This window comes from Pipistrellus kuhlii, unplaced genomic scaffold (assembly GCF_014108245.1).
Source record: "Pipistrellus kuhlii isolate mPipKuh1 unplaced genomic scaffold, mPipKuh1.p scaffold_m20_p_17, whole genome shotgun sequence".
In the NCBI taxonomy this organism is placed as follows: domain Eukaryota; kingdom Metazoa; phylum Chordata; class Mammalia; order Chiroptera; family Vespertilionidae; genus Pipistrellus; species Pipistrellus kuhlii.
In genome coordinates, this window is record NW_023425482.1 from 20,664,050 (window position 1) to 20,688,973 (window position 24,924).

The 24,924-nt window shown below is 48.2% G+C and overlaps 2 protein-coding genes across 7 annotated transcripts; one reads left to right on the forward strand and one right to left on the reverse strand.

Annotated features, from left to right (window-relative positions):
- Nucleotides 1–3,455: 3,455 nt before the first annotated feature.
- Nucleotides 3,456–19,894, forward strand: CENPT (centromere protein T). 6 transcript variants are annotated; one of them, XM_036441465.2, is made up of 13 exons: nucleotides 3,456–3,665; nucleotides 4,937–5,027; nucleotides 5,145–5,235; nucleotides 5,344–5,440; nucleotides 5,565–5,703; nucleotides 5,816–5,862; nucleotides 6,072–6,220; nucleotides 7,095–7,277; nucleotides 7,565–7,891; nucleotides 8,504–8,594; nucleotides 9,145–9,312; nucleotides 9,397–9,501; nucleotides 19,786–19,894. In XM_036441465.2, exons 1-13 carry the CDS (start codon nucleotides 3,553–3,555, stop codon nucleotides 19,877–19,879), a joined length of 1,695 nt encoding a protein of 564 aa, XP_036297358.1. In that variant the 5' UTR covers nucleotides 3,456–3,552; the 3' UTR covers nucleotides 19,880–19,894. The 6 variants fall into 6 exon arrangements, 4 of the variants coding, with proteins under 4 accessions (XP_036297358.1, XP_036297360.1, XP_045438729.1 ...); XM_045582773.1 differs by lacking the exon at nucleotides 19,786–19,894 and adding an exon at nucleotides 9,583–9,959 and having other exon boundaries at nucleotides 3,459–3,665; nucleotides 5,565–5,701; nucleotides 5,814–5,862; XM_036441464.2 differs by lacking the exon at nucleotides 19,786–19,894 and adding an exon at nucleotides 9,583–9,959 and having other exon boundaries at nucleotides 3,460–3,665; nucleotides 7,565–7,882.
- On the reverse strand, nucleotides 10,036–24,910 carry TSNAXIP1 (translin associated factor X interacting protein 1). The gene is made up of 16 exons (XM_036441454.2): nucleotides 24,433–24,910; nucleotides 20,977–21,076; nucleotides 16,299–16,414; nucleotides 16,031–16,157; nucleotides 14,522–14,615; nucleotides 13,485–13,681; nucleotides 12,954–13,089; nucleotides 12,361–12,530; nucleotides 12,122–12,281; nucleotides 11,905–12,035; nucleotides 11,631–11,759; nucleotides 11,328–11,480; nucleotides 11,122–11,231; nucleotides 10,795–10,921; nucleotides 10,583–10,689; nucleotides 10,036–10,404 (listed from the first exon to the last, which is right to left on the reverse strand). Exons 1-16 carry the CDS (start codon nucleotides 24,477–24,479, stop codon nucleotides 10,158–10,160), a joined length of 2,151 nt encoding a protein of 716 aa, XP_036297347.1. The 5' UTR covers nucleotides 24,480–24,910; the 3' UTR covers nucleotides 10,036–10,157.
- Between the last annotated feature and the right edge of the window lie 14 nt (nucleotides 24,911–24,924).

The following is a 24,924-nucleotide window of genomic DNA, read 5'->3' on the forward strand; positions in this document are numbered from 1 at the left end:
CCCGCCCCGCCTTCTCACTCTCAAATAAATATATATATAGCCCTAGCCGGTTTGGCTCAGTGGATAGAGCATTGGCCTATGAACTGAAAGGTCCCAGGTTTGATTCCCGTCAAGGGAACATGTTCGGGTTGTGGGCTTGATCCCCAGTGGGGGACTTGAAGGAGGCAGCTGATCCATGATTCTCTCATCATGGATGTTTCTATCTCTCTCTTCCTTCCTCTCTGAAATCAATAAAAAGATTTTTTTAAATATATTTTATTGATTTTTTTTTTTTTTTTTACAGAGAGGGAGGGAGAGAGATAAAGAGCTAGAAACGTTGATGAAAGAGAAACATCGACCATGTACATGCCCTTGACCAGAATCAAACCTGGGACCTTTCAGTCCGCAGATCGACGCTCTACTGCTGAGCCAAACCGGTTTCCGCAATAAAAAGATTTTTTAAAATAATAATTAAAAAAATAAAAAGTTTTGTTTTTCCATATTATCAAGTTCAAGGCTTTTTTTTTTTCCCTGATAAATAGCATAGTTTTATTATTCAAGGCTTTTTTTTTTAATTATTTTTATTGATTTCAGAGAGGAAGAGATAAACATCAATGATGAATCATTGAACTGCTGTCTCCTGCACGCCCCCTACTGGAGATCAAGCCGGAAACCTGGGCATGTGCCTTGACCAGGAATGGGGAATAGAACTGTGACTTGCTGGTTCATAGGTCATGCTCAATCACTGACCTACGCCAGCCAGGCCAGTTCAAGGCTTTCTCGTAAAGTCTTGCCCTTAGGTGATTCATGGCGACCGTGGACAAGTGCCTGGAAAGGGATAGCAAACTCAGTGAGATAACCCAGAGGTCAGATCTAACTGACAAGAAATATTGACATGCTTTTCTTCTGCAGTTCTCTTATTTTGAGAAGCAAGATTCTTTTTTTTTTTTTTTCTAGTTATAATTTTTTTTATTATTATTATTTTTAATTTATTTATTTTTTTTACATATTTTAATGATTTTTTTTTGCCCCCCGCCCTCCCTCCCCCATATCCCCTCCCTCCCCATAGTTTTATGTCCATTGGTTGTACTTATATGCATGTATACAAGTCCTTCGGTTGATCTATTATCTCCCCCAGATCCTCCTCCCCTCCCCGCTGTAATTTGACAGTCTGCTTGTTGCTTTACTGTCTCTATATCTATCTTTTGGTTCATCAGTTTATAATGCTCTTTATTATCCACAAATGAGTGAGGTCATGTGGTGTTTCTCTTTCATTGGAGAAGCAAGATTCTATTTTTTTTCTTTGTTTTATTTATTTTTAATATTTGAATTGACTTCAGAGAGGAAGGGAGAGGAAGAGACAGAAACTTCAAGGATGAGAATCATTGATTGGATGCCTCCTGCATGCCCGCTTCTGGGGATCAAGACCACAGCTTGGGCCAAAAACAGTTTGGCTCAGAGCATTGACCTGCGGACTGAGAGGTCCCTGGTTTGATTCAGGTCAAGAGCATGTACTTTGGTTGCAGGCACATCCCCAGTAGGGGGTGTGCAAGAGGCAGCTAATCGATGATTCTCATCAATGTTTCTAACTCTCTATCCCTCTCTCTTCCTCTCTGTAAAAAAAATCAATTAAAAAAAAATACCACAACTTGGGCATGTGCCCTTGATCAGAATAGAACCCGGGACGTCCCCATCAGTCTAAAGGCTACGCTCTATCCACTGAGTCAAACCAGCCAGGGCTCTTACCGTGTTTCCCCGAAAATAAGACATCCTCCGAAACTAAGACCTACTTACAGGTTTCCTTCTGAGTGAAATATAAGGCATCCCCCCAAAAAATAAGGCCCTCCAGGCTAAACATGAGAATTTGGTCCACTGATTCTAAAAGAAATGGAGTCACAAGAAATTCACCAGGAAATTCAGGAATTGGATTGTTATGATGATGTTCCAGAAGATGATGACATGATTGTCATTGAATAAATTAGTAAATTCTTGATACTATAGGATTCACAGTTTGTCTGGTTTGTGTTGACTGTACTACCGTACCATATACAGGTAATAAATTTCCTTTATTTTCATTTAAAAATAAATGTGTACCATATTCTTCTTCATGGAAAAATAAGACATCCCCTGAAAATAAGACCTAGCGCATCTTTGGGAGCAAAAATTATATAAGACACTATCTTATTTTCGGGGAAACGGAAGCTTTATTTATTTATTTATTTATTTATTTATATTTATTTATTTCAGAGAAGAAGGGAGAGGGATAGAGAGATAGAAACATAAATGATGAGAGAGAATCATTGAGTGGCTGCCTCCTGCATGCCCCCCACTGGGGATCGAGCCAAAAACCCAGGCATGTTCCCCCTGCCAGAATCGAACCTGGGATCCCTAAGTCCGTAGGCTGACACTGTATCCACTGAGCCAAGCCAGCCAGGGCTGCTTGCATCTCTCTTTAAAAAAAAAAAAAAAAAAAAAAAAAAATATATATATATATATATATATATATATATATATATATATATATATATATTATTGATTTTTTTTTTTTTACAGAGAGGAAGAGAAAGGGATAGAAAGTTAGAAACATCGAAAATTGGCTTAGTCTGCCCACCAATAGCCACTTTGCTTCCTGTTATAACACCACTTTCCCTGTGCATACAGTTCTCTGTCCTTCTTGTATTGATTTTGTGGGGTTGATGCTTGCCACGCTTATTACAGAAAGTTCTGCAGGTTTTAGAAACTTTCACCATGTTTGCGAGAGCACTATCAGCAGGGAAAGGTTCTTTGCTTTATTTTTTTTAACATAAACACAAATATGCCCACGCCTGTCTGAGTAACTGGTGCTATACACCTGATCTAGGAGCAAAAGGACAACATGGGAGACACAGAACTCAAATTCTACATCAGTTTCCATGAAAGTTTAACAAAGTGGAGGGGGCTGTCAATCAGAGAAAAATATGATAATAGAATCTCCAGCATTGACAGAACTTTTGAGAGCTGAAGTTCATATCAAAATTGCCCATGTTTGGAGATCAAACAGCCCACTAGTCTGGGAGCCTACAAATTGGCCTCTTTTGATAATGAACCTACAGATAGAGTGGTGTTTACCAAAGCAAATCTGACCCAACCTCATATAGAATGAGATTATTTTGCCTCCCCCAAGTGTCTCTCCTCACCTTCCGAGAGGGAGAAGGGAATGAAAGATATTCTAATAAAAAGTGACTACCATTTTTTGATGGCCTGACTTCATATGTGTCAAATCCTGAGGTAAACTTTATCTCCCTGAATCATTTCAAGCCCGTTATAAGGTGGGCATCATCCTCAACATACAGATGAGGAAACCAGGCCTCGGCTGGTTGCACACATTTGCCCAGGATCACTGCCAGGTAAAACTGCCTGCAAATTCAGAACGTGTAAGGAACCTTTGCACACGCCCCATGCCACTGTAAGGCTAGAACTACAATTCCCGTGGAGCTGTGCGGCAGTCTCGCGAGAGTAGGCTCAAAGGCTGCGGCGGGAAGGTGGCAGCCTCAACTACTGCAGCGGTTGGGAGGCGGACGGACACCTGAGAGGATGGCGGACAGCGACCTCTCTGACAATGAGCCTACGACGCGTACGCTGCTGCGACATGTGCTGGACACTGAGGCCCCGCGCACCCCGCGGCGACGCCAGAGCACTCGGGCTGGGTGAGGAAGGCGTTACCCCGGACTCAACAACCGAAGGACCTGGCGGGTGGGGTGTGGGCGTCATCCGGCGCGGACACAGTTTGGAGAAGGAAACTGAGCCTCGGAGAGTTGCAGAGCCCAAGGCTCCGAGAACCGGTCCCACTCCCTTATCTGGGCTTGGGTCAGCGAGGTGTGCCCCACCCCTCGGGACTCCAGGCCGCGGAGAGATCGGCTGTGCCCGCGCCTGTCCCAGAGGGAGGTCCGCCTCTGGGAGTGAAGGGTGGGCGCTAAGAAGCCGGCTCTCTGCCCTGTCCTCTCTCCCAAACCAGCCCAGAGTATGTGGAGGAGGCATCTGCCTCAACTACTTCCCCAGTGGTCCCTCCTTTCCCATCAGGAGCTGGAGAGCACAGCCTGGGCGGAAGGGAGGCAGGAACTGGGAAAGGAGCTTTGCTAGGGAACAGGGATTTGGCCGACGTGGTGGGTGTCAGCGGGTGACGGCTGTGATGAGCTCACGCGTGGTAGCCCTCTCGGCCAGACTGGGGCAGTGCAGTTCCTTTATGGGCAATGGAAGGCCATTCGTGACAGGTTTTAGACCTACTTCGCTGAGGTGCGAGCTGTGCCCTGGGAACCTTTATGTGGTTCTCGAATCAGAGTTTGGATTGGAAAGACTAGGGCCAGAGTGATCCATGGAGAGGTTGCTGTCAGCCTCCGACAAGTTTAAACATAAATATCTTTCTTTTTTTAAAGAAAAAAAATATATTTATTTATTTATTTATTTTTTTTTTTACCGAGAGGAAGGGAGAGGGATAGAGAGTCAGAAACATTGATTAGCTGCCTCCTACACATCTCCCGCTGGGGTTGTTCCCACAACCAAGGTACATGCACTTGACCAGAATCGAACTCGGGACCCCCCAGTCCGCAGGCTGATGCTCTATACACTGAGCCAAACTAGTCAGGCATCAATATCTTTCTTAGGTTGTTATTTTAATGGCTGGAATGGATACTCTTCCAATGACTCCTCTGGTCTGTGTGGCTAACCCCTACTTCTGCCAGCGTCACCTCTGTGAAGCCTTCCTCAGCCCCTGTCTCTGACTGGGTCATATCTCTCCCTTCCCATACCCCTTGGGCTCCCTTTCATCCACAACCCTGGTGACATAGAGCTTGGAAGAGGTTTCTGGATCCCTGGCCCTGAGAGAAAAAGTCTTCAGGCTAAGATCCCTGATGAAGACATGTCTCTGCAGCCCCTAGCTCCCTTTACTAGGTAATTCTCAGAGCCGCTGCTCTTTATACAGTGTCCAGAGAGCCTTGCCTGAATCACCTTTCTCTATGAGGTTGAGGAGCCAAACAAAGACAACTCCCAGGCGGCAGTCCCACAGAGCCAGGGTAAGTGCCCAAATCACTGACCCCTGTAGGGCTGTGCTGCCTTCAGGGGCCCCTGAGGTCTATATGCTTGTGAGCCCACCTTGAGGGAATCTCAAGGCAAAGTGCTTTTGCTTAAAGTCTATTGGCAGATTGGCCCCCCACATTCAAAGCAAGGGACAGCTGAAGGAACAGACACCCCGGACTTTGCTTGAGAATATCCTATTAACCGGTAAGTGAGCACTGGTCTGCTGGTCAGAGTTAGGCACCGGCCCATGGTATCGCCTTATTCAGGATAGCTTGCCCTCCCAGTCCCACCCTCTTCTTGTTATTTCTACAGCCCCGGAATCTTCCATGGTCATGCCAGAGTCAGTGGTGAAGCCAGTGCCAGCACCACAGGTGGTCCAGTTGTCCAGCCGGGAAAGCAGTCCTGGCAGGTGCACAGTAAATTCCCTACTGGGGCTGGGCTGTTAGACCGCTCTGATGAGGAAGCTTTCTTGGGGGTCCTAAAAGCCATATGTGGGCCTCCTGGCCTGTCTGAGATTAGTTCCATCCTTATAGTCTGGACCTGCAACTTCCTGAGCTCAACCCCCCCACAGCCATGGCTCCAAGTCTGCTGACTTCTGGAAAGAGGAAGAAGAGGCTGAGATTGTCAGAGTTTCAGCAAGGAATGGACCAGGGGCTGCCTCTCTCCCAAGGTGAGGCCCTGGACAATACCTGTGGCTGCCCTCTCCTATTTTCTGTGGAGGCTTAGGAGGCTTGAGGGAGGGCTAGCCTGAGCCTGGGTAACTTACAGTTTCTTCTTTTTAGAGCCTGTTATGGAGCCTCCTGCGAATACTGGTGCCTCCTCCCTCACCAGGTGCAGTTGCCCCTCCTGGGGGTTGGTTGAGGAGAGGCTTGGGGTGAAGGGGAAGGTGCTGACTAGATTCTGACCATACTGCTCACTGCCAGTTATTAGCATGGCAGCTGTGTTCTAGAAGGCGAAAGCACCAGGGCAGGTAGAGAAATGAGAGGTGGGAAACTAGGCCTCAAGCAGCTGACTTTCCTTTGTGACTTCTCTCCCACAAGCTCCCTCAACCTGACCTTTGCCACGCCTCTCCTGCCACAATCAGTGCAGAGGCCGGGTTTGGCCCGCAGACCTCCTCCACGCCGAGCTGTAGATGTGGATATATTTTTGCAGGATCTGCAAGATACTTCTGTGGCCACGGCTCTGCCAGGTAAGGTTGAGATCTCCCTCTTGCCAGCCTGCGGGGAAAGCTTTCCCTCATGACAGATAGAAGGTGGTGCTGAGTCCAGGGTTGCTTCCCTCTTTAATGGATCAAGGGCAGTGAACAAGCCTAACCCAGTGGTCGGTAAACTCATTAGTCAACAGAGCCAAATATCATCAGTACCGGTACCACGATTGAAATTTCTTTTGAGAGCCGAAAACCGACTTCTGCGCATGGGCCATGAAGTTTCAATAGCACTGTATGTGTGCACCCACACGTGGTATTTTGTGGAAGAGCCACACTCAAGGGGCCAAAGAGCTGCATGTGGCTTGCGAGCTGCAGTTTGCTGACCATTGGCCTAGCCCATAGGTCTACTAGTATTAGGAGTTTCTGCTTTCTTTCCATAAGGTTCTCTTGTCTTGGTGGGACCTAGTCTTAGTCCCTCAAGGTCTTCCAGGACCCCATGTCCTTGAGGAGCTACAAAGCTGAAGGTAGGAAAGGGGTGGCTAGAGCTTGATGGGAGGTTGAAAGGGGCCAAGTTTCAGGACCAGCTGGCCATTCAAGCTGATCTGGGAACCTGACTCTGGAAGACAAGTCCAGTAGAGGGAGCAGAGTAAGAAGTGGAGAGGGGAGGCATGGATGAGCAGTTTGGCTGCAAGCAATGGAGCTGGGAGTGCCAGACTAAGGAGCAGGAAGGTAAGCAAGGAGAGCTGTATTAGGGAGACAAGGCTTAGACTGCTATGTAGTCTTCTTTCTCTGAAGGCTACTTGGGGTAGACTTATGGGGCCCCCTTATGAGACTTATGGGGCCCCCTTATGACCAGGCCGTGGTGGCCGGGTAGCAGCAGGAATACATTGAATGCCATCTGGTCCTTGATCTCCAGGTGACAGAACCCCTGTTGCTACCCTGCCGACGGACACCGTGTTGGAGGACACTCAGCCTTTCTCCCAGCCTTTGATTGGCCGTTCCCCCAGTGTGCACCACTCCCTCCCCCATCCCTCTCTCTCTGCTGAGAGGACTGTCAGTCGCAGGACACGGAGCAGTGGGCCTGGGTTGCAGAACAACAGTGAGTATGTGGGACAGGTGGCCTGGAGGCAAGCCAGGCTTGGGCAAGCGTTGGCACTGGTGGTTTTCCCTCTTCAGGTCCATAAGTGTGCCCCTCAGAGTCCTATGGCTGTTGGTTTCTCCTCCATCCAAGGGCAGAGTCAGTGTTAGGCCAGGAGACTCCAAACCAGTACCTCTGGCCTTCTTCCTTGAGGGCTAGACTGGGTTTTACTATTTCATCTTTACCCTTTCAGAGCTACAGCCTTGACCTACTGCTTCTCTAGTCTGTATTCTCTCCCCTTGATTCAGGTCCTGAGAAACCAGCTCAGCTTCTGGCAGGAAAGGCAGAGAAGGTTGATGCCCTTGCGATGGGCTTCCCAAACACCAGCAATGGTACCTCTGCAGAAGATGAACTAAAGCCCTTATTGGATAGAGATGGTGAGGAGGTAGAGGAAATAATGGAAGAAAGCATGAGCTTGGATGAAGTGAAAGAAGCAGCAGGAGCACAAGCATCTGCCAGAGCAGAAGAGCCTGAGGCACACATGGAAGTGACAGAGGCAGAAGGATCCTGGGGGGCTGTTGAGGCCAAGGAGCCAGAAAGATCTTCAAGGGATAAGGACGCTGAAGGTAGGACAGGTAAGGGGCCCAGTGCAGGGATCGGGGTGAGTGGGGTAACAGTTGGGTTCTGCCCCTGGCCTTGGAGGAAGGCCTTATCTAAGTTATATTTCCTTCTTTCTTTCTTTTTTTTTTCTTCCTTAAAACAGCATATGATTATATTTAATAAGTTACAACCAAAAAGTAAAATACCAGAGTAAAATAGTAACAAAAACATGGTATTTCATTTTTAGTGCATTAGAAATGGTTAACTAGGTTCTATTTCTTTTCCTTTTTAAAAAATACATTTTTATTGATTTCAGAGAGGAAGGAGGAAGGAGAGGGGGACAGAAATATCAGTGACTCACTGATGGGCTGCCTCCTGCATGCTGCTTCACACTGGGGTTTGAGCCCACAATCCAGGCATATGCCCTTACTGGGAATCAGACCATGACCTCCTGGTTCATAGGTTGATGCTTAACCACTGAGCCATGCCAAATGGACTGAGTTCTGTTTCTGAGCACAGGAAGTGATGGCCCAGGGAGACTCTGGGGTGCCCCTTGGCTGGCTGGCTGGAGCTAGATGGGGCCCTCAGTGAACAGGACAAGGAGGCTGTAGGCTTCCAGGATTGTGGAGACAGGCCTTTCTCCGCAGCAAGGCCAGAGTTGGCCTCCAGCGCCCCGGACATTCCTCAAGCCAGGCAACTTGAGTTCCTTGAGCCAGCCCCATCGACTAGCACTGCAGGGTAAGATTCCATGACCTTGTTCCACATGGGCCTCTTGGGAAGGGGCAGGCACTGTTGTTGGCATTGGGCACCACAGGGTTATCTCTCTTCCTACAGGTATGCATATGATTAACCAGCAGAGCACCCTTAGGTGGGCTGGGTGGTGCTCACGGAGAGCACATCTGTCCTGGTGCCTGCTTCTAGGGGCTGAGAGGAGCCTGGGTAGGGGGAAGTGGCCATGTCAGTATATAGTCAGAAACGGAATCAGACAGGCAGCTATGTGCTGAAAAGAGGGAATGTCCATGCCACGGCCTAAGGGTCATGGGCCTAAGCAAGTACCAACTTGTATGATGAGGCTAAACAGGGACAGTGGGTCCAAACTGTGGAGGATCTGGGCCCCAGGGAAAGACCAGGCCTCTACATGGCCCCTTGTCCCATTCCCCCCCAGCAGATGGTTGGAGCTGTTGGTCCAAGCTAGCTTAGGAGCACAGGGGCCCCAGTCTTAGCAGGAGCCAGCAGTTTTTATGTTTAATTAGGGCCTCTGCAGGCAGCAGTTCATGTCTGCCCCCAGGTTATCTGCAGAGCCTCTACCGGCCAGGCTTCCTACCCGTGTCCGAACTGCTGGCCCCAGACTCCGACAAGATCCTTATAAGATGGGATTGAGCCACTATGCTAAGCTCTTCAGTTTCTATGCTAAAATGCCCATGGAGAAGAAGGCTCTTGAGATGGTGGAGAAATGGTGAGTCCTGGACTCTTTGGTGGGGAGAGAAGCCCCTCACATTATGAACAGTCTGTTCAGTCTGCTGTACTCTAACCTTGGCAGCCTGGACAAGTATTTCCAGCGTCTTTGCGATGACCTGGATGTATTTGCTGCTCACGCTGGCCGCAAGACTGTGAGGCTGGAGGACCTGGAACTGCTGATGCGACGGTAAGTGAATGGGTGCAGGGAGGCTCTATGTGCGGAAATGCTGACACTGATTCTGTCTCTCTCCATCCTCTTCTGCTGCAGGCAGGGCCTGGTCACTGACCGAGTCTCCCTGCACGTGCTTGTGGAGCAGCACCTGCCCCTGGAGTACCGGCAGCTCCTCATTCCTTGTGCATTCAGCGGCAATGCCGTCTTCCCTGCCCAGTAGTGGTCAGACTTCAACACCTACCCTGTCCCCATCGGGGGCCCCTTGGGGACAGGTCTCCTCACTATGCCTCACCATCAATAAAGTGTCATGCCCTGGCCAGTTTTCTCAGTGGTTGGAGTGTTAGCCTACGGAGGATTTGTAGGTTCAATTCATAGTCAAAGTCACTTACTTCCCTTGCAGGTTTCCCAGCCTCGGTAGGGGCGTGTGTGGAGGCAACCAATTGATGTGTCTTTGTCACGTTGGTGTTTATCTCTCTCCCCCTCCTCCCTCCCTTCCAAACTCTAGAAATCAATGGAAAAAATACCCTTGGGTGAGAAATAAATAAGTGTCACAGAGAGAATATGTTGTATTTTAGTAAGTATCCTGGGACCAGCTCCTCTGCTTAACTCCCCAGGAATAACCCAGAGAATAGCATGGGTTCAGACAAACAATTTTTACTAAAAGCCAAGAGTTAGCTGCCCACAGCAGGCTCCTGTTCCCGAGCCCCTTTGCGCCTGATGTCGATTACTTCAAGTCGTTCCAGGACAGTCCGGAGCTGTGCCACAATGTTCTCTTCATTCTCCACACTCTCCTCTGGCACTTCTGTCACAGAGACCTGGAAGGCCTGATTCAAATAGCTGTTCAGGGTCTGCTTGTCCAGGCTGGGATCGATGATCATCAGGACCTCACGTAACTTGGGTAGGGTCACTTCCTCACGGCTGCCCCAAAGGAGAAGGGAGAGATAGATAGGCTTTGACCCCCCTTTCACACACCCAAGACCTCAGGATGCCTTTCTGCCGGGCTTGAGCAACATAAAATGCCCAGCAGCAAGCTCAGTACACAGAGAGACCCAGTCTGTAGGACTTGTCCATGGCTGAGGGCCCCAGGGTCACTCACAGTTCCAGGCCCAGCTCCTGCTTTAGCTCCTGTAGGTACTCATCCTTTTCAAAGATGTACTGTTCCCACAGCTTGTACACAAAGGGCATACTCTGACCCTCCTCATCCTGGGAGGGGCCAAGACAAGATGATGGCACATGGGCTGGAGTTTAACAGACTAGGGCAGGGCTAGGCAAGTCCCTGGACAGCCCCCCTTCCATTTACCCACCCACCTCCAGAAACAGTGCACGGTAATTGAGCAAGTCTGCATTGCTGCTATTGGCATGCCAGCCCCCTGCCTCCATCAGCTCCTGAATTTTGTCTTCCTTCTTGAAGGGGAAGGTGCTCTTGAGCACAGTGCTGTGAGAGACAAAAGGGCCTGGCTGAGGCCTGCCCATCCATCTCCCTGCACCCTTTTGCCGGCCCCACTAGTGCTCAAAAGTAGCCGGCATTGAGGCTGTGGCCCTCCCCCCAGGCTCCCCCTTTTCCCCTGCATATCTGGGAGCCTAGCCAGAGGGGATGTCAGGCAGGAGTTTGAGGTGGCCTGGTCAGCCTCTTACCTTAACTGCTCCATGGTTAGTAGCCCCTCGTTCTGACTGTCAACATTTATCAGCTCCTTCAGCAGTTGTGTTACTGTCTCCTTCTGCTTGATGAACACACTTTCACTCTTCTGTGGGGAGGGAAGCACTAACTTGCATCTTGGAGGGGCAAAGACAGAGCTGGCCTATGCTGGGGACAAAGGGTAGAGGGCGAGACCCAAGCTCACCTTTTCCATCAAGATTTCATAGAACTGACGCATGAGATCATTGGAGCGGAAGAGCTTAATGTTTTCAAAAATTGTGTAAGCCCAGGCCATGGCATCAGTAGACCCAAAGCGATTCTCCAGGAAATTGAAGAAGAAATCCGAGAACTTCTCTTTCTGCAGTGTAGGGGAAGACTGATTTGTTATCCATCCCATGGTTAGTTGGCCCTCCACCCTGCTTCCTAGCACCTTGATGGAATCCTCCCCACACTCCTCCCAGGATAACTCTGGAGGCCATGCCTGGCTAGATGGCTAGTGAGATCTGACCTGTTCCTCAACGAGACGTTCCTTCCAGGCATCCTTGAGGAGGTTTATCACATCCTTCTTGGTTGGCTTCTTGTTCTCCACAACACCATCATACCGAAGGAAAGGGGGGAGGATGGATTCCTCATAGCCCTGGAAGGGAGAGTGTCAGATCATCACTGAGTGCACCTGTGACCTCAACCTTAAGCAGGGTTCCCCCAGAACATCAAGTCTTCTCAGCAGCAAGCCCTGGCCATTATGACTGGCCACAGTCTCTTGAGCCCAGGGACTCCCCTACCAGACCATGGAAGAAGTCTTTCTCCCGGAGCAGCCCCTCGCCAATCTCCTCCAGGAGCACATCCACCAGCTGGTCACTGTTCTTGCCCTCAGCAAGCATCTGCCAGCGTTCTGAACCCCCAGCTATCACATCTGCAGGTGGAGAGAGGAAGCTGGAGTCTGGACCGTGCACTTGATCAGTCCTTGGAACACCAATTACCTTCAGGGGCCATCATTACCTTCGCACTTGGTCCAGTCAGGCCGTGGTGTGGAGGTGCGCTGGATCTCCTGCAGCTCAGTAAAAAACTGGTCCCGTTCCTTCAGCGTGACCATGTGCAACTGTAGCAGTATCTCGTGCTCCTTGCGAACCTCTTCATAGTCGTCTCTCAGGCTTTCCAGCTGTGGGCAAGGTGATTGGTCCTTGCTACCCACCTGCATGACCCTGCCCTACTTGCCTGGCTTGCCTGCCCACCAGCACCTGCTCCTGTAGATCCTTGTTGATCTTCTCCTGCATTTCAAAATCCCTCCTGGGCACCACATCTCCAAAATTGGCCTTCATGGTGTTGAGTTCCATCTGCGTGCGGGCCAGGTCTTGCCGGGTCATCTTCAGAGCCAGTGTTAACTTCACGGGGTCCTCCCCCCAGATACCTGCCAGGAGGCCTGGCAGCTCGAATCACCCTGGCTCTGGGGCCTATAGCCCAGGTCAAGGTGAGAGTGTCCCTTGGGGTATATCCCAGGTCCTTCTGCTCTCCATGCTTAGGAATCCCTGGGTCTTCTCACAGTGCTACCAGCCATGGCTGAGGACTTAGAGAAACCCAGAACAAGGGGTACCAGGTTTATCTTGCCTAGGCTGCCTCAGCTGCCAGAAATTATATCCCACTTAAACAATGAGTCTGTGATTCTCATTCCAGCTCAGAAGATCCATAGACCCAGGTGGTAGCAGGAATATCTCCCATCATGAATGGGCACAAAATGAACATATATTAGGAGCGTCGAATGAATGGGAGCGAGTAATAAGAGCAATTCCTCTCCAGCACTTCCTCAGTAGAGAGAACCCCACCTCAGGTTTACCTGGGGACTGGGCTAGTGACATGTCTTCCCGCTGGTACCGTAGCTCATTCAGGTCTGCAATGAGGATCTTGCGGGCATCTCGCTCGGTGAGGTAGCGCAAGTACTCCTCAGCCAAGCTCTTCCTCAGTTTGGTCACCTGTTGGGAAGGTGGTTGCATTCAGGGGCTAAGTCACCACAGGGGGATGGGATGTGTGCTGAATGGCCCCATTAAGGCTTGGGAACAAGGAAGGTAGAGGAAGAGGGAAACTGGCCACTGAGAATCAGTAAAGTGCCTATGTGTCCTCCTGTGGAGAAAGTCTGGCAGTCAAGGAGCAGAACTCTGTTGGCGTTTGGGGCCACACTGAGCCAATGCTGAGCCATAGCGGAGTGTGGAGGTAGCAGGAGCTCTGGGGAGATGATGGCTCAGTATGTCATTCCACGCAGAAGGATGGAGGGAGTTAGGGAGTCACCTCAGTCCCAAGGCCTAGGGTCACCCCTGGGGTGGGCGTGGTAGGGATTCAGGGAGCTGGTCACCATAGTGCTCCCTTTCACCTCACTCTGCAATGAGATCTTCTCCTCATTCTTTTTGTCAATGAGTTTTAGCAAACCCATCTTCTCTTTCTTCAGCATGGAGATTTCGGATCTCTCTTCAGCCCTCATGGCCAGGATCCTTTCGTCGCAGTCCTCATTCACTGTGACAAGCTTGGCCTTCAGGGGTTTCAGAGCCCGAATCTCCTCCCTCTGGTGGGCTAAGCAGGGACAGGTGGGAGAGACCTTTAGGGCCATGGAGAACAGCGAGGAGAAACTAATCCTAAGGTCTCAGTGAGTGGCTACAGCTCTTGAAAACTAGGAGTATACTCATGCCTTCTGGCTCCTACTTAAGGCCTTCTTGCATTTGCTTTTAAATATATATATACATATATATATATATATATATATATATATATATATATACACTATATATATATATATATATATATATATATATATATATTAGTTGATTTTTTTACAGAGAGGAAGGGAAAGGGATATAGAGTTAGAAACATCAATGAGAGAGAAACATCCATCAGCAGCCTTCTGCACACCCCCTACCGGGGATGGGCTGGCCTGCAACAAGGCCCTTGACTGGAATTGAACCTGGGACCCTTCAGTCCCACAGGCCGATGCTCTATCCACTGAACCAAACCAGTCAGGACTTGCACTTGCTTTTAAACCAGGACAGAGTTCAGATGAGGACTGGGGTCTCGCCTATGCCCTTTCCCCCTACAGCCTTTAATCCTGCAGCTGCACCAGGCCTAGCACCTCCTGGACCTGTAGGAGAGCCTTCTTACTTTCCAGAGACATTCCCTTCTGAGATCATTCTCAATGGAAAATATGCTCTATTTCCTATAGAATCTGCCTCCGCATGCTTCCCAAGTTTAGGAGATGGCCTGGTACCCTGTCTTAGGACAGTGGAAGCAAAAAGGCTAAGCAGGACTTGGTGACCTCAAGGCTCAGTTAGTAGCTGCCCCAGAGCTGCTGCAAAGCCCCAGAGTAGGATCCTCTCTCCTCTTCCGGTCTGGGCCCAAGTGGGGAAGCTGCAGTCTTACCCAGCATCACTTCATATGCATTCTTGATGGAGGAGAGCAATGGCTTGTACGTTTTGAAGTCCTCTATGAAGAAATCAAAGATCTCTCTGTAAGGCTGGCAAGAAAAAGGAACCTGTCACCTCCTGACCTATAGCTGCCACCCTCACTGGAGCCTGAGTTTTTATTTACTTGGCCTAGAAGAATTCTAGCATGTAGCTCCCGGGTGACCCACCACAGCTGAAGGGACTGGGAGACAGCACCCATCCACATTCAAGTAAAGGCCTCAGGTATCACCCAAGTATCTCCTAGGGCTGTGGAGCTGAGGGGTAGCTCTGTTCCTCAGTTGCTCTCCGGAGACCTCTCCTGGTGGTGTCTCTGAGACCGGGCAGATGACCTAGGTCAGGGCCTCCCCACCTTTGTACCTGAGCCTCTTCTCTAGCTCTCTAGGCAGCCAGCCAGCCTCCATGCCTCAGTTGGACTCCCACCAGAACCCACCCACCATCATCTTAGCCCTGTGGGAGCTGGAGAATTGAATCTTCTGACCTCCAAGTAGAGGTGTGGTTTCCTGTCCCCCTTAGACACACAGGGAGATTTTAGAGGCAGCACTGTATACTGGAATGAGCACAGGCTTCCAAGTCAGCCCTGAGTTTGAATCCCAGCCCTACCACTTCATAACCTCATGCCTTCTCCAAACTTCTGCTTCCGTGTTGGGAAGTTACATTTATTTATTTATTTATTTATTTATTTATTATATTTTTTATTGATTTTTTACAGAGAGGAAGGGAGAGAGATAGAGAGCTAGAAACATCGATGAGAGAGAAACATCAACCAGCTGCCTCTTGCACACCCCCTACCGAGGATGTGCCCACAACCAAAGTACATGCCCTTAACCGGAATTGAACCCCGGGACCTTTCAGTCCGCAGACCAACTCTCTACCACTGAGCCAAACAGGTTTCGGCTGGGAAGTTACTTTTAGTCTGTGAGCTCTTATATAAGGCCCCACTCAGGACTGGCACTCAGATGGTGCTCAGCAAATGCTTCATCAGTGACTAAGTAAGAAGGGAGGGATTCCCCATCACCATCCCTGTTTTAGGGACTTGGCGATTCCCTCCCTAGTATGTACCAGAATCTAGGCTGCATCTGCATTTCTCTTTATGTGTCTGGGCCACGTTTCTGGAGCTTCGGGCTGATGACACTGGAATGGTGGACACTGTAGGACCCCTGTTTGCCCAACTGTCAGGATTCAAGCTCCATTCACTGATATCCAGTGACCCAAGCTGGGCACTAGGGATCGCAGCACCCATCCACCTGACGAAGGTGAAATAAGCCTCAGGAGAGTTTTGGTTCCATACAGGCAGCCTTTCCTGCTCACTGGCTTTGTCATAGAACATGTTTCCCTTATCAGCAAAGGGAACCCAAAAGACTGGGAGAGGCTGGTCTCTCCTGAAAGTCTCAAGTGCTCAGTGCTAGTGAGCACTTTGTTCCTGCCCCTCTCCCTGCCCTGCCTATAGTAATTCTGTGGCTCTGACCTGTAGCCTCAGCTCCTGGGCAGAATCCGTGCTCAGTTCCAGCAGGAGGAGCTCCTTGCGTAGGTAGTTCTCTAGCTGCTCCAGGAACCTCGGCTTGGTAGCACCCAAGGTACTCTGCTTCCAGCTACTACAGGGGGTGGTGGGTTGTTGTAATGGGCACCCCACAAGGCCCCTTCATTCTCAGTCTGGGGCAGCACCCCCCCTGGGCTATCTCTGGGCCCAATATGGGGTTTGTAATAGCCCATCCACCATCCACCATCTGGCTTACCGTGTTTTCTTCCAGTAGTCATCTGAACAGGGCTTTCGATTATGCAGAATGGTCTGGCCGCTGGCGTATGTGGGCCATGGGGACAGGTAGCCACAAATGGAGGACTGACAAGAGGTCTATAGGAAGAGACAGGTGGGGTAACTATAGCAACATTGCTCCCTTTCCTGCTGCTTCTCTCCATCCTCCTTCCACTTATGATTTCCCCCCAACATATTTTTTAAAAAATATATATTTTATTGATTATTTATAGAGAGGAAGGGAGAGGATGGAAGAGTTAGAAGCATCCATGAGAGAGAAACATCAATCAGCTGCTTCTTGCAAATCCCCTACTGGGGATATGCCCTCAACCAAGGTACATGCCTTTGACTAGAATCAAATTGAGACCCTTTAGGCCCAACATCTTTTTTTCTTTTTTTAATATATTTTATTGATTTTTTACAGAGAGGAAGAGAGAGGGATAGAGAGTTAGAAACATCGATGAGAGAGATTCATCTATCAGCTGCCTCTTGCATACCCCCTACTGGGGATGTGCCCGCACCCAAGGTACATGCCCTTGACCAGAATTGAACCCGGGACCTTTCAGTCCTCAGGCCAACACTCTATTCATTGAGCCAAACCGGTTTCGGCCCAACATCTTTTTTTTTTTTTTTAATGTATTTTTATTGATTTTTTTACAGAGAGGAAGGGAGAGAGATAGAGAGCTATCTATAGAAATGTCGATGAGAGAGAAACATCGACCAGCTGCCTCTTGCACATCCCCTACTGGGGATATGCCCGCAACCAACGTACATGCCCTTGACCGGAATCGAACCTGGGACCTTTCAGTCCACAGACCGACGCTCTATCGCTGAGCCAAACCAGTTTCGGCTTGGCCCAACATCTTTTTTAAAAAATATGTTTTTATTGATACCCCCAACATCTCTTAATATAGTTCATTTTATGGTGGGCCATAAAATTATAGAGGGCTTAGTTTAAATATCAGATCGCACTTTTGGAATATATATATATTTTTTTTTTACAGAGAGGAAGGGAGAGGGATAGAGAGTTAGAAACATTGATCAGCTGCCTCCTGCACACCTCCTATTGGGGATGTGCCCATAACCAAGGTACATGCCCTTGACCAGAATCAAACCTGGGACCTTTCAGTCCACAGGCCAACACTCCACTGAGCCAAACCGGTTAGGACATATCACCCTTTTTAGCTGTGTGATCACAGGTTTAACTTGTCAATTTCTACATCTGTAAAATGGGGATGGTTGTAGTTCCCATCACACTGTATTGATTTAAGGACACATGAGAAAGTATAAAGAGTGAGTTACAGATTCAGGTGCCTCCTAGGAACTCAGCGAAGATGATCTATTCTCTTCTGTAGGTTTGTTAGTTTGTATTGGATACCTGAACTATATATAAAAACAGATGTGTGTACTGGTCAGGACCAGCCTGTGCTCTCATAACACAGTCTAGCTAAAGAGACATAGAGAGCCCTAACCAGTTTGGCTCAGTGTATAGAGTGTCAGCCTGCGGACTGAGGGGTATGTGCAGGAGGCAGCTGATTGATGTTTCTCTTTCACAGATATTTCTGGCTCTCTTTCCTTCTCTTTTCCTCTCTGTAAAAAATTCAATTAAACATATATATATATATATATCTCCTGTTTCCCCGAAAATAAGACAGTGTCTTATATTAATTTTTTCTCCCAAAGTTGCGCTAGGTCTTATTTTCAGGGGATGTCTTCTCTTTCCATGCGCTAGATCTTATTTTCGGAGGATGTCTTATTTTGGGGAAACACAACCGTTGATCCACGCAGGCTGGGCTTATTTTATTTTTTGATGGTATGAAGAAAACTTATTCGGGGCATCTGTGAATAAGATGGGCAGAAAGCTAAAACGGCATCTGCCTCTGGCCAGTCATTTTAGAGGAGGAGGTGATGATGCCAGTGATGTTCAATATAGCTTAAACGAGTACATTTAAGCTGAGGCCACTCTTGGAGAGGGTGTGTGGTGGTGGTGATGGGACGACAACACAAAAACTGCCTGGGTAGCACCAACTTCTCAGGGAAACAGCAGGAATTAAGAGCAGCCTGGCTGAGGCTGAGGCAGCCAGTGCAGAGGAGGACAGAGATGGAGCAGCAGCTTTATGCACAAGGGCGGTCCTCAAAGCCTTCCTATGACTGTGACAAAATTAGAAAACTCCTAAGTGCCTAAAAATAGAAAATTGTTAAGCAGCCATGAAATGTTTACCAAGAGGTTAAACGTGGAACTATACTAATGCTATAGCTCTAAAGGTTAATTAAGGTCTGAAATTAGAGGAAAAGCAGGTAAAAATGAAAAAACAAAAAAAAGATGGAGGAAATAATTCAGAAGGGTATCAGCAATTATTATTCTCTAATGATAGGCCTATGGGTCCTTATTTGTCTATAACTACATTTTTCAAAGTGTTCTACAATGCACATACATTACCTTCAAATTTATTTTTAATTAAAAAAACATTTTATTGAGTTTTTACAGAGAGGAAGGAAGAGGGATAGAGAGCTAGAAACATCAGTGAGAGAGAAACATCAGCCAGCTGCCTTTTGCAAACCTCCTACTGGGGATGTGCCTGCAACCAAGGTATTAATACATGCCCTTGCCTGGAATCAAACTTGGGACCCTTCAGTCTGCAGGCTGATGCTCTATCCACTGAGCCAAACCAGTTAGGGCATTACCTTCAAATTTTTAAAAGAATGGAATTATTGAATCCAATTCTGAATTTAATATTAAAGCCCCCTCTGTGACCCTGAGCCCAGCCAGGATCTTCTGCGATGGAGAGGCCAGGACTACCTTCCATGCGCAGCATATCCAGGTTCTAGGAGTCCTTCCAGGCCAATGGTAACTGGCTCCTGAAAATGCCACTATCTCCTTGGGCTCTTCCTTGCATCCCATTAGTTCTACATATTTATCTTAATCTTGGGATCATTCATTCTTTCCCTAAATAATTTTGGGAATTACCAGTGTATAGTAAGTCGTGTTGCTAGCTCCCAGGGAGGACTCCAGCCTCTGATGGGAGTCTGGATTGATCTATCTCTGTATCTCCAGAATTAATGGTATGGAATGTCACACTCTTTACAATCTTAAGGAGCACTCAGCAAATATTGTATAATAAATATATAAGGGAGCACAATAATTTAGTATGGATGAAAGACATAATAAAAACAAAAATGTTGCTCTATGGTTATATATGTTTACACGTGTTTTCCCTGAGTCAAGAATGCTCTGCCTTCCTCGGTGTTGGGTGTGGCTCAGGTGGTTGAGCATCATCTAGTGCACCAAAACATCATGGATTTGCTTCCTGGTTGGGACACATTCCCGGGTTGTGGGCGCCATCCCCAGTGTGGGATGTGCAGAAAGCAGCCGATCAATGATTCTCTCTCATCATTGATGTTTCTGTCTCTTTCTCCCTTTCCCTTTCTCTCTGAAATCTGTTTAAAAAAAGTTTTTCATACTTTCATAGGCCAGTCCACGTGTTGTGCCATTTCTGCCAGGAGAAAACATGGCCATCCTACTTTGATTCCTGGGCATGTGCAGCTTTTTGGCCCAGTTATTAACAGCTGGGAAGGCCTCTGTTCCCAGTGCTACAAGCTCCTGCTTCCCCCTGCAGGTGAAAATGGGAAGGGCGACCTGGGGGTGGAAGGACGACGGGAGGGAGCAATGCCCCCTGGTGGTTGAGCTCAGAGCAGCAGCTGCCCCACAGAAGATAAGGAGCGGAAAGAGCCCCAATCCAGGTCCACTGTGTAGGTGGCAGCTGAGGGGGAACTGGGAGTGGGAATCCTAAGTCAGTGGGTCTTGTGGGGCCATGGCTGTATTTGGTCTCTCCAGAGTCCACATTACCCCCTTTACTTCCTTGGAGTCAGGGTTTCCATGTTGGGTATCTCCAACTTCACAAAGTGTGTGGTCCTTGTGTCACCAAATCCTGCACACAAAATATACTCACAGGAGAAAAAACACCACAAAGCCCACAGTGCTCCCCTGTGAGCTGGAGCTATAAGTCCGTTCAATGTGTGTGTGTGTTTTTTTTAATATATACGATTTGGACAATGGCTGTTTACTTGTTAAATAACAATCTTATGCTCATATCAACAAAATCGCTAAATTAATAAGACAGCATTCATTTTTATATAAAAACTTTAAAGAACAGGAATGAAGGAAGAACGTTTCCTGAGGTTTCTACAGAGTCTCGCCTTCCAACCCAGAGCCCACAATGCAATGGAGGGACATCCTTTTACTCCTGTCTTCATACACCTCCTTGGAGCATTTCTGGAGTACATATGCCAACCATCATGTACCTTATCAGGCACATGGGTCATAAAGACAAAAAGTCACAGCCCTGAAGGACCTTGGCAGATCTGCACAGTTCCTGGCACAGGGCAGGCAGGGTGAAGAAATGAGGTCTGCTCCAGAATGCTGAGTTGCAGATGAAGGGTGTCCATGGGCATGGGCTGAGTCTCTCTCTGCTGAGGAGTCTGGGATGACGTGTGGCAAGTGTGCATATTCTTACCCCAGAGCCTGGTGGCCCTGGCATCTGTGAGCTAAAATCCCTGAGGGGAGAAGCTGTTTGATGGAACATGTTTCAGGTGGGTGGTGTTTTTGGATTGCAAAGAGGGAAAAATAAGACCTGGGGTTCCAACAGGGCATCGCCACTAACCAGTGTCTTCCGTTTCAGAGAAAGCTTGCGTTTCTCTGGATTAAAGGTTTCTGTTACGACGTTCTCATCTATGATCACTCTTGAAGGCCGAGCGTGTGTTCTGCAGAGAGAAGGGGAAGAAAGCAGTCGTTGACAAAGCCGTTAGGGGGGATATATCTATAAGACATGACCTCCTCCAACCTCAGAGCCAGGCTCTGGATCTTCCCAGATTCCCAGACAGGCTGCCAACAAGCTCCTGGTCCTGGGCCCAAACCATTTTCCTACATTGCCAGAAACCTCCTCAGCAGAGCCTCACCAACTCCTGCAGTGGTAGAACACCCCCCCATGAACCCTTGGAACCCTGTGGGCCTATACTTGCACTCAGTGTGCAGCTGTGGCTGAGATGACAGTTTAATGTACGCACACTACTGGCACACTTGGGGGGGGGGGCTGATGCCAAAGGCAGGTGCTATAAGCAAGAAGCACAGGATCTCGAGTCTGAAAGCCAGGTTGGAGTCTCGATCCTCCACTTATTGGCTGATAGGACCTGGGGGCTGAACTCTGTGGTTCCAACACAATCACCCTGTCTCCCCCCGCAAGCCATTTAACTTTTCTAAGCCTTGTTTCTTCAGAAGGAAATGGAGAGAATTCTTGCTTTTTCCATCTCACAAAATTGCTGTGATGTTTAAATAAGAGCAAAAGAGATAAGTAAAAATAGCCTGTAAACTGCAAGGAGCTGTACAGATGTTATTTTTGATGGCAGGATGGAAGAAAAATAGATCCAAGGAGGTTTTTAATTCCTAGGCCTCTTAGGAGAGCCATCCTTGTTCAAGCGAGAAAGGCACTTAGGTGTCAACAGGGAGGGCTGCATGTGAGCAGCAGATCTAAGTGGAACTAAAGAAAGAAGTGATTTCAGCAGTCTACGGTGGGGGTGATTTATGCTGCCAGAGACTTGTGTCTTCATTCCTCTTGCTAGCTGGTAGCCTTGGGTGTGTAGTTTAACCTTCGAAACTCAGTGTCTTTGCCCATAAAAGTGAGACTAGGACTATTCAAACTCCAGAGAAGTTAAAAGCAGTAACATGAACCCAGTTGGAAAACCCTGCCCTTCATGGAGCAGTGACACCCCAAACTTCAGTCCTCTGTTGTCTCTAAACCAAACAAGTGTGAGGAAGCCATGTCGTGTAAGCAGCTGGTATGGGTTTGATACAGCAGATCAACCCCTCAGCTCACTAGGTTAAATCAATACCTTTCGTCAATACTAATCAATTTTCCAAACTCTGTTCTTGTTCCTGTTGGGATTCCTACATAAAGCAAGGTAAGCAAGAAAATCATGGGAAACTCTCCAAATCCTGAGAAGTATCCAAGTGGAAAAACTCAGTATGTAACAGATGCTAGTTTTGAATGTCAAAGGAGACAACAGTCCAAAAAAGACTTGCAAATAATTTGTCTCTGGTAAAGACAACATACTTATCCAAAAAGCTGCTGAATCCGGTTTGGCTCAGTGGATAGAGCATCTGCCTGCTGACTGAAAGGACCCAGGTTCTATTCTGGTCAAGGGCATATACCTTGGTTGCAGGCATATCTCCAGTAGAGGGTGTGCAAGAGGCAGCTGATCAATGTTTCTAACTCTCTATCCCTCTCTCTTCCTCTCTGTAAAAAATCAATAAAATATATTTAAAAAAAAAAAAAGCTTAGGATGCTTTTTAGTATTTTCTTTTTTAAAAAATTTTATTGATTTTTTTACAGAGAGGAAGAGAGAGGGACAGAGAGTTAGAAACATCAATGAGAGAGAATTATCAACCAGCTGCCTCCCGCACCCCCCCACCGGGGATGTGCACGCAACCAAGGCACACGCCCTTGACCGGGATCCAACCTGGGACCTTTCAGTCTGCAGGCCGACGCTCCATCCACGGAGCCAAACTGGTTTTGGCAGTATTTTATTTTAATTGAATTTATTGGGGTGACATTGGTTAATAAAATTATATAGGTTTCAGGGGTACAATTTTATTATACATCATCTGTATATTGTATGTTCACCACTCCAAGCTCCTTTATTATTGTACTAAATATTTCACACCACTTCTCAGGTGAAACTGGAAACAGACATCTATATTTCTACTTGGATAGTAGATAAAACAGAGTTACTTAACTAAAGGCAGGCAGTGAGTTTGTCAGGTGGTAATTATGTCCTGGATTGAGTGAACTCAAGCATTGAGTTCCATCTACCAAGCCACTATGCCAAGAATGTGAGGATGAAAGGGGAAAGCCAATGCAGAGGAGAAACTGTCCCCAGGGGAATGCATAATTCAAAGGTCCATTTTAAAGCAGCGGTCGCCAACCTTTCAGACCTCACGAACCACCCATGGTCCATGGACCACTGGTTGGTGACCACTGTTTTAGAGGGTCCTGCTGACATGTCCGCAATGCTATCCTTCTGAAGGTCTGGGCTATCCTTCATCACCCTGACTGCTCTAAGAGGAACTGGAGGAGGACACCCTACACTGTGTCTCTAAGGCAAACAGGGAACCTGGCTCAATGCACATCATTAACTATTGGTGAATGAAGAACCAGGACAGGAAGGAATGATGCTTTGAATTGCCACCAAATTCAGTCTCAGCCGTTATATTATGCTTCCTTAAAAGGAACTAGAGCCGGGACCGGTTTGGCTCAGTGGATAGAGCGTCAGCCTGCGGATTGAAAGGTACCGGGTTCGATTCCAGTCAAGGGCATGTACCTTGGTTGCGGGCACATCCCCAGTAGGGGGTGTGCAAGAGGCAGCTGATCGATGATTCTCTCTCATCAGTATTCTAACTATCTGTCTCTCTTCCTCTCTGTGAAAAATCAATAAAATATATTTAAAAAAAATAAAAGGAACTAGACTCTCTTTCTGAGTCTACTTCATGACCTTTTCAAACATGGCTTTAGTTTTCAAAATCATTTCTGGCTGGGTAACAACACTGAAACCTACTGTCTGGTTCTTGTAGATTCATTCATCGATGAGAGAGACACATGGATCAGCTGCCTCCTGCACACACACACCCCCATCGGGGGTGCGCCCGCAACCAAAGTACATGCCCTTGACCGGAATTGAACTTGGGACCTTTCAGGCCGACGCTCTACCCACTGAGCCAAACTGGTTTCGGCTATTTCTTCATTTATAAAATGGTTATAGTAGTATTACTGCCTCATAGAGTTGTGAGGGTTAAATGTAGCATATAACTCACTTGTCACATAATATACACTCAGTATAAACAAGCTGGCTGTTACTAATGATGAGTGCGTCTGTCCTTTTGCTAGCAAGTAATGTCCTCACTGGGCTGACAAGTCATTGGGATTCTGTTTTTGCACCACTGATCCCGTGGGGCTGGAGCCCTAGACCAATGGACAGAGGCGGGAAGTGCCGAGGTCCGAATCAGGTACCATTTCCTTTCCTGTACTCAAACCCTCATCTCTGCCCTCAACCCGGCCAGCGCGTACCTCGACGTGCTCGCGAAGCTGGATCTCTGCGGCTTAGAGGAGGCCATCACTCTCCAACAACCGGGCAGCTAGAACCCGAGGCCTGGGAATCTATGGTAGTGTACAACCCGTCGCCATGGCGACCAGGTTCCAGCAGTAGAGCGGCGCGAGCGCGGTCAGTGCTGGGCCTTGCCCTCGCGCCTCTTGCCCGCGGCTGGGAGGCCAACTAGCAAAAGTGGCCTCGGAGCTTGGAGTGGGACCCCCTCAGAATCAATCACGACAGCTTATTTGACTCTCTAGCTACCGGACCCGAGCATCGTGGATAAACATTAGACCCTGGAGGCGGGAGCTGAACCGAGAGGCCAGGGCCGCGTTGCAAGTGGGAATTGTAGTTTTCAGTGTCCCGAAGTTTCGGCCGAACGGGCTTATGGCTGAACAAGTCTGTACTACATTTCCCAAAGTTCCTTGCCAGCCAGAGTCGGTCTGCCTCTGTAGCGCTCTGCATTGTGGGAG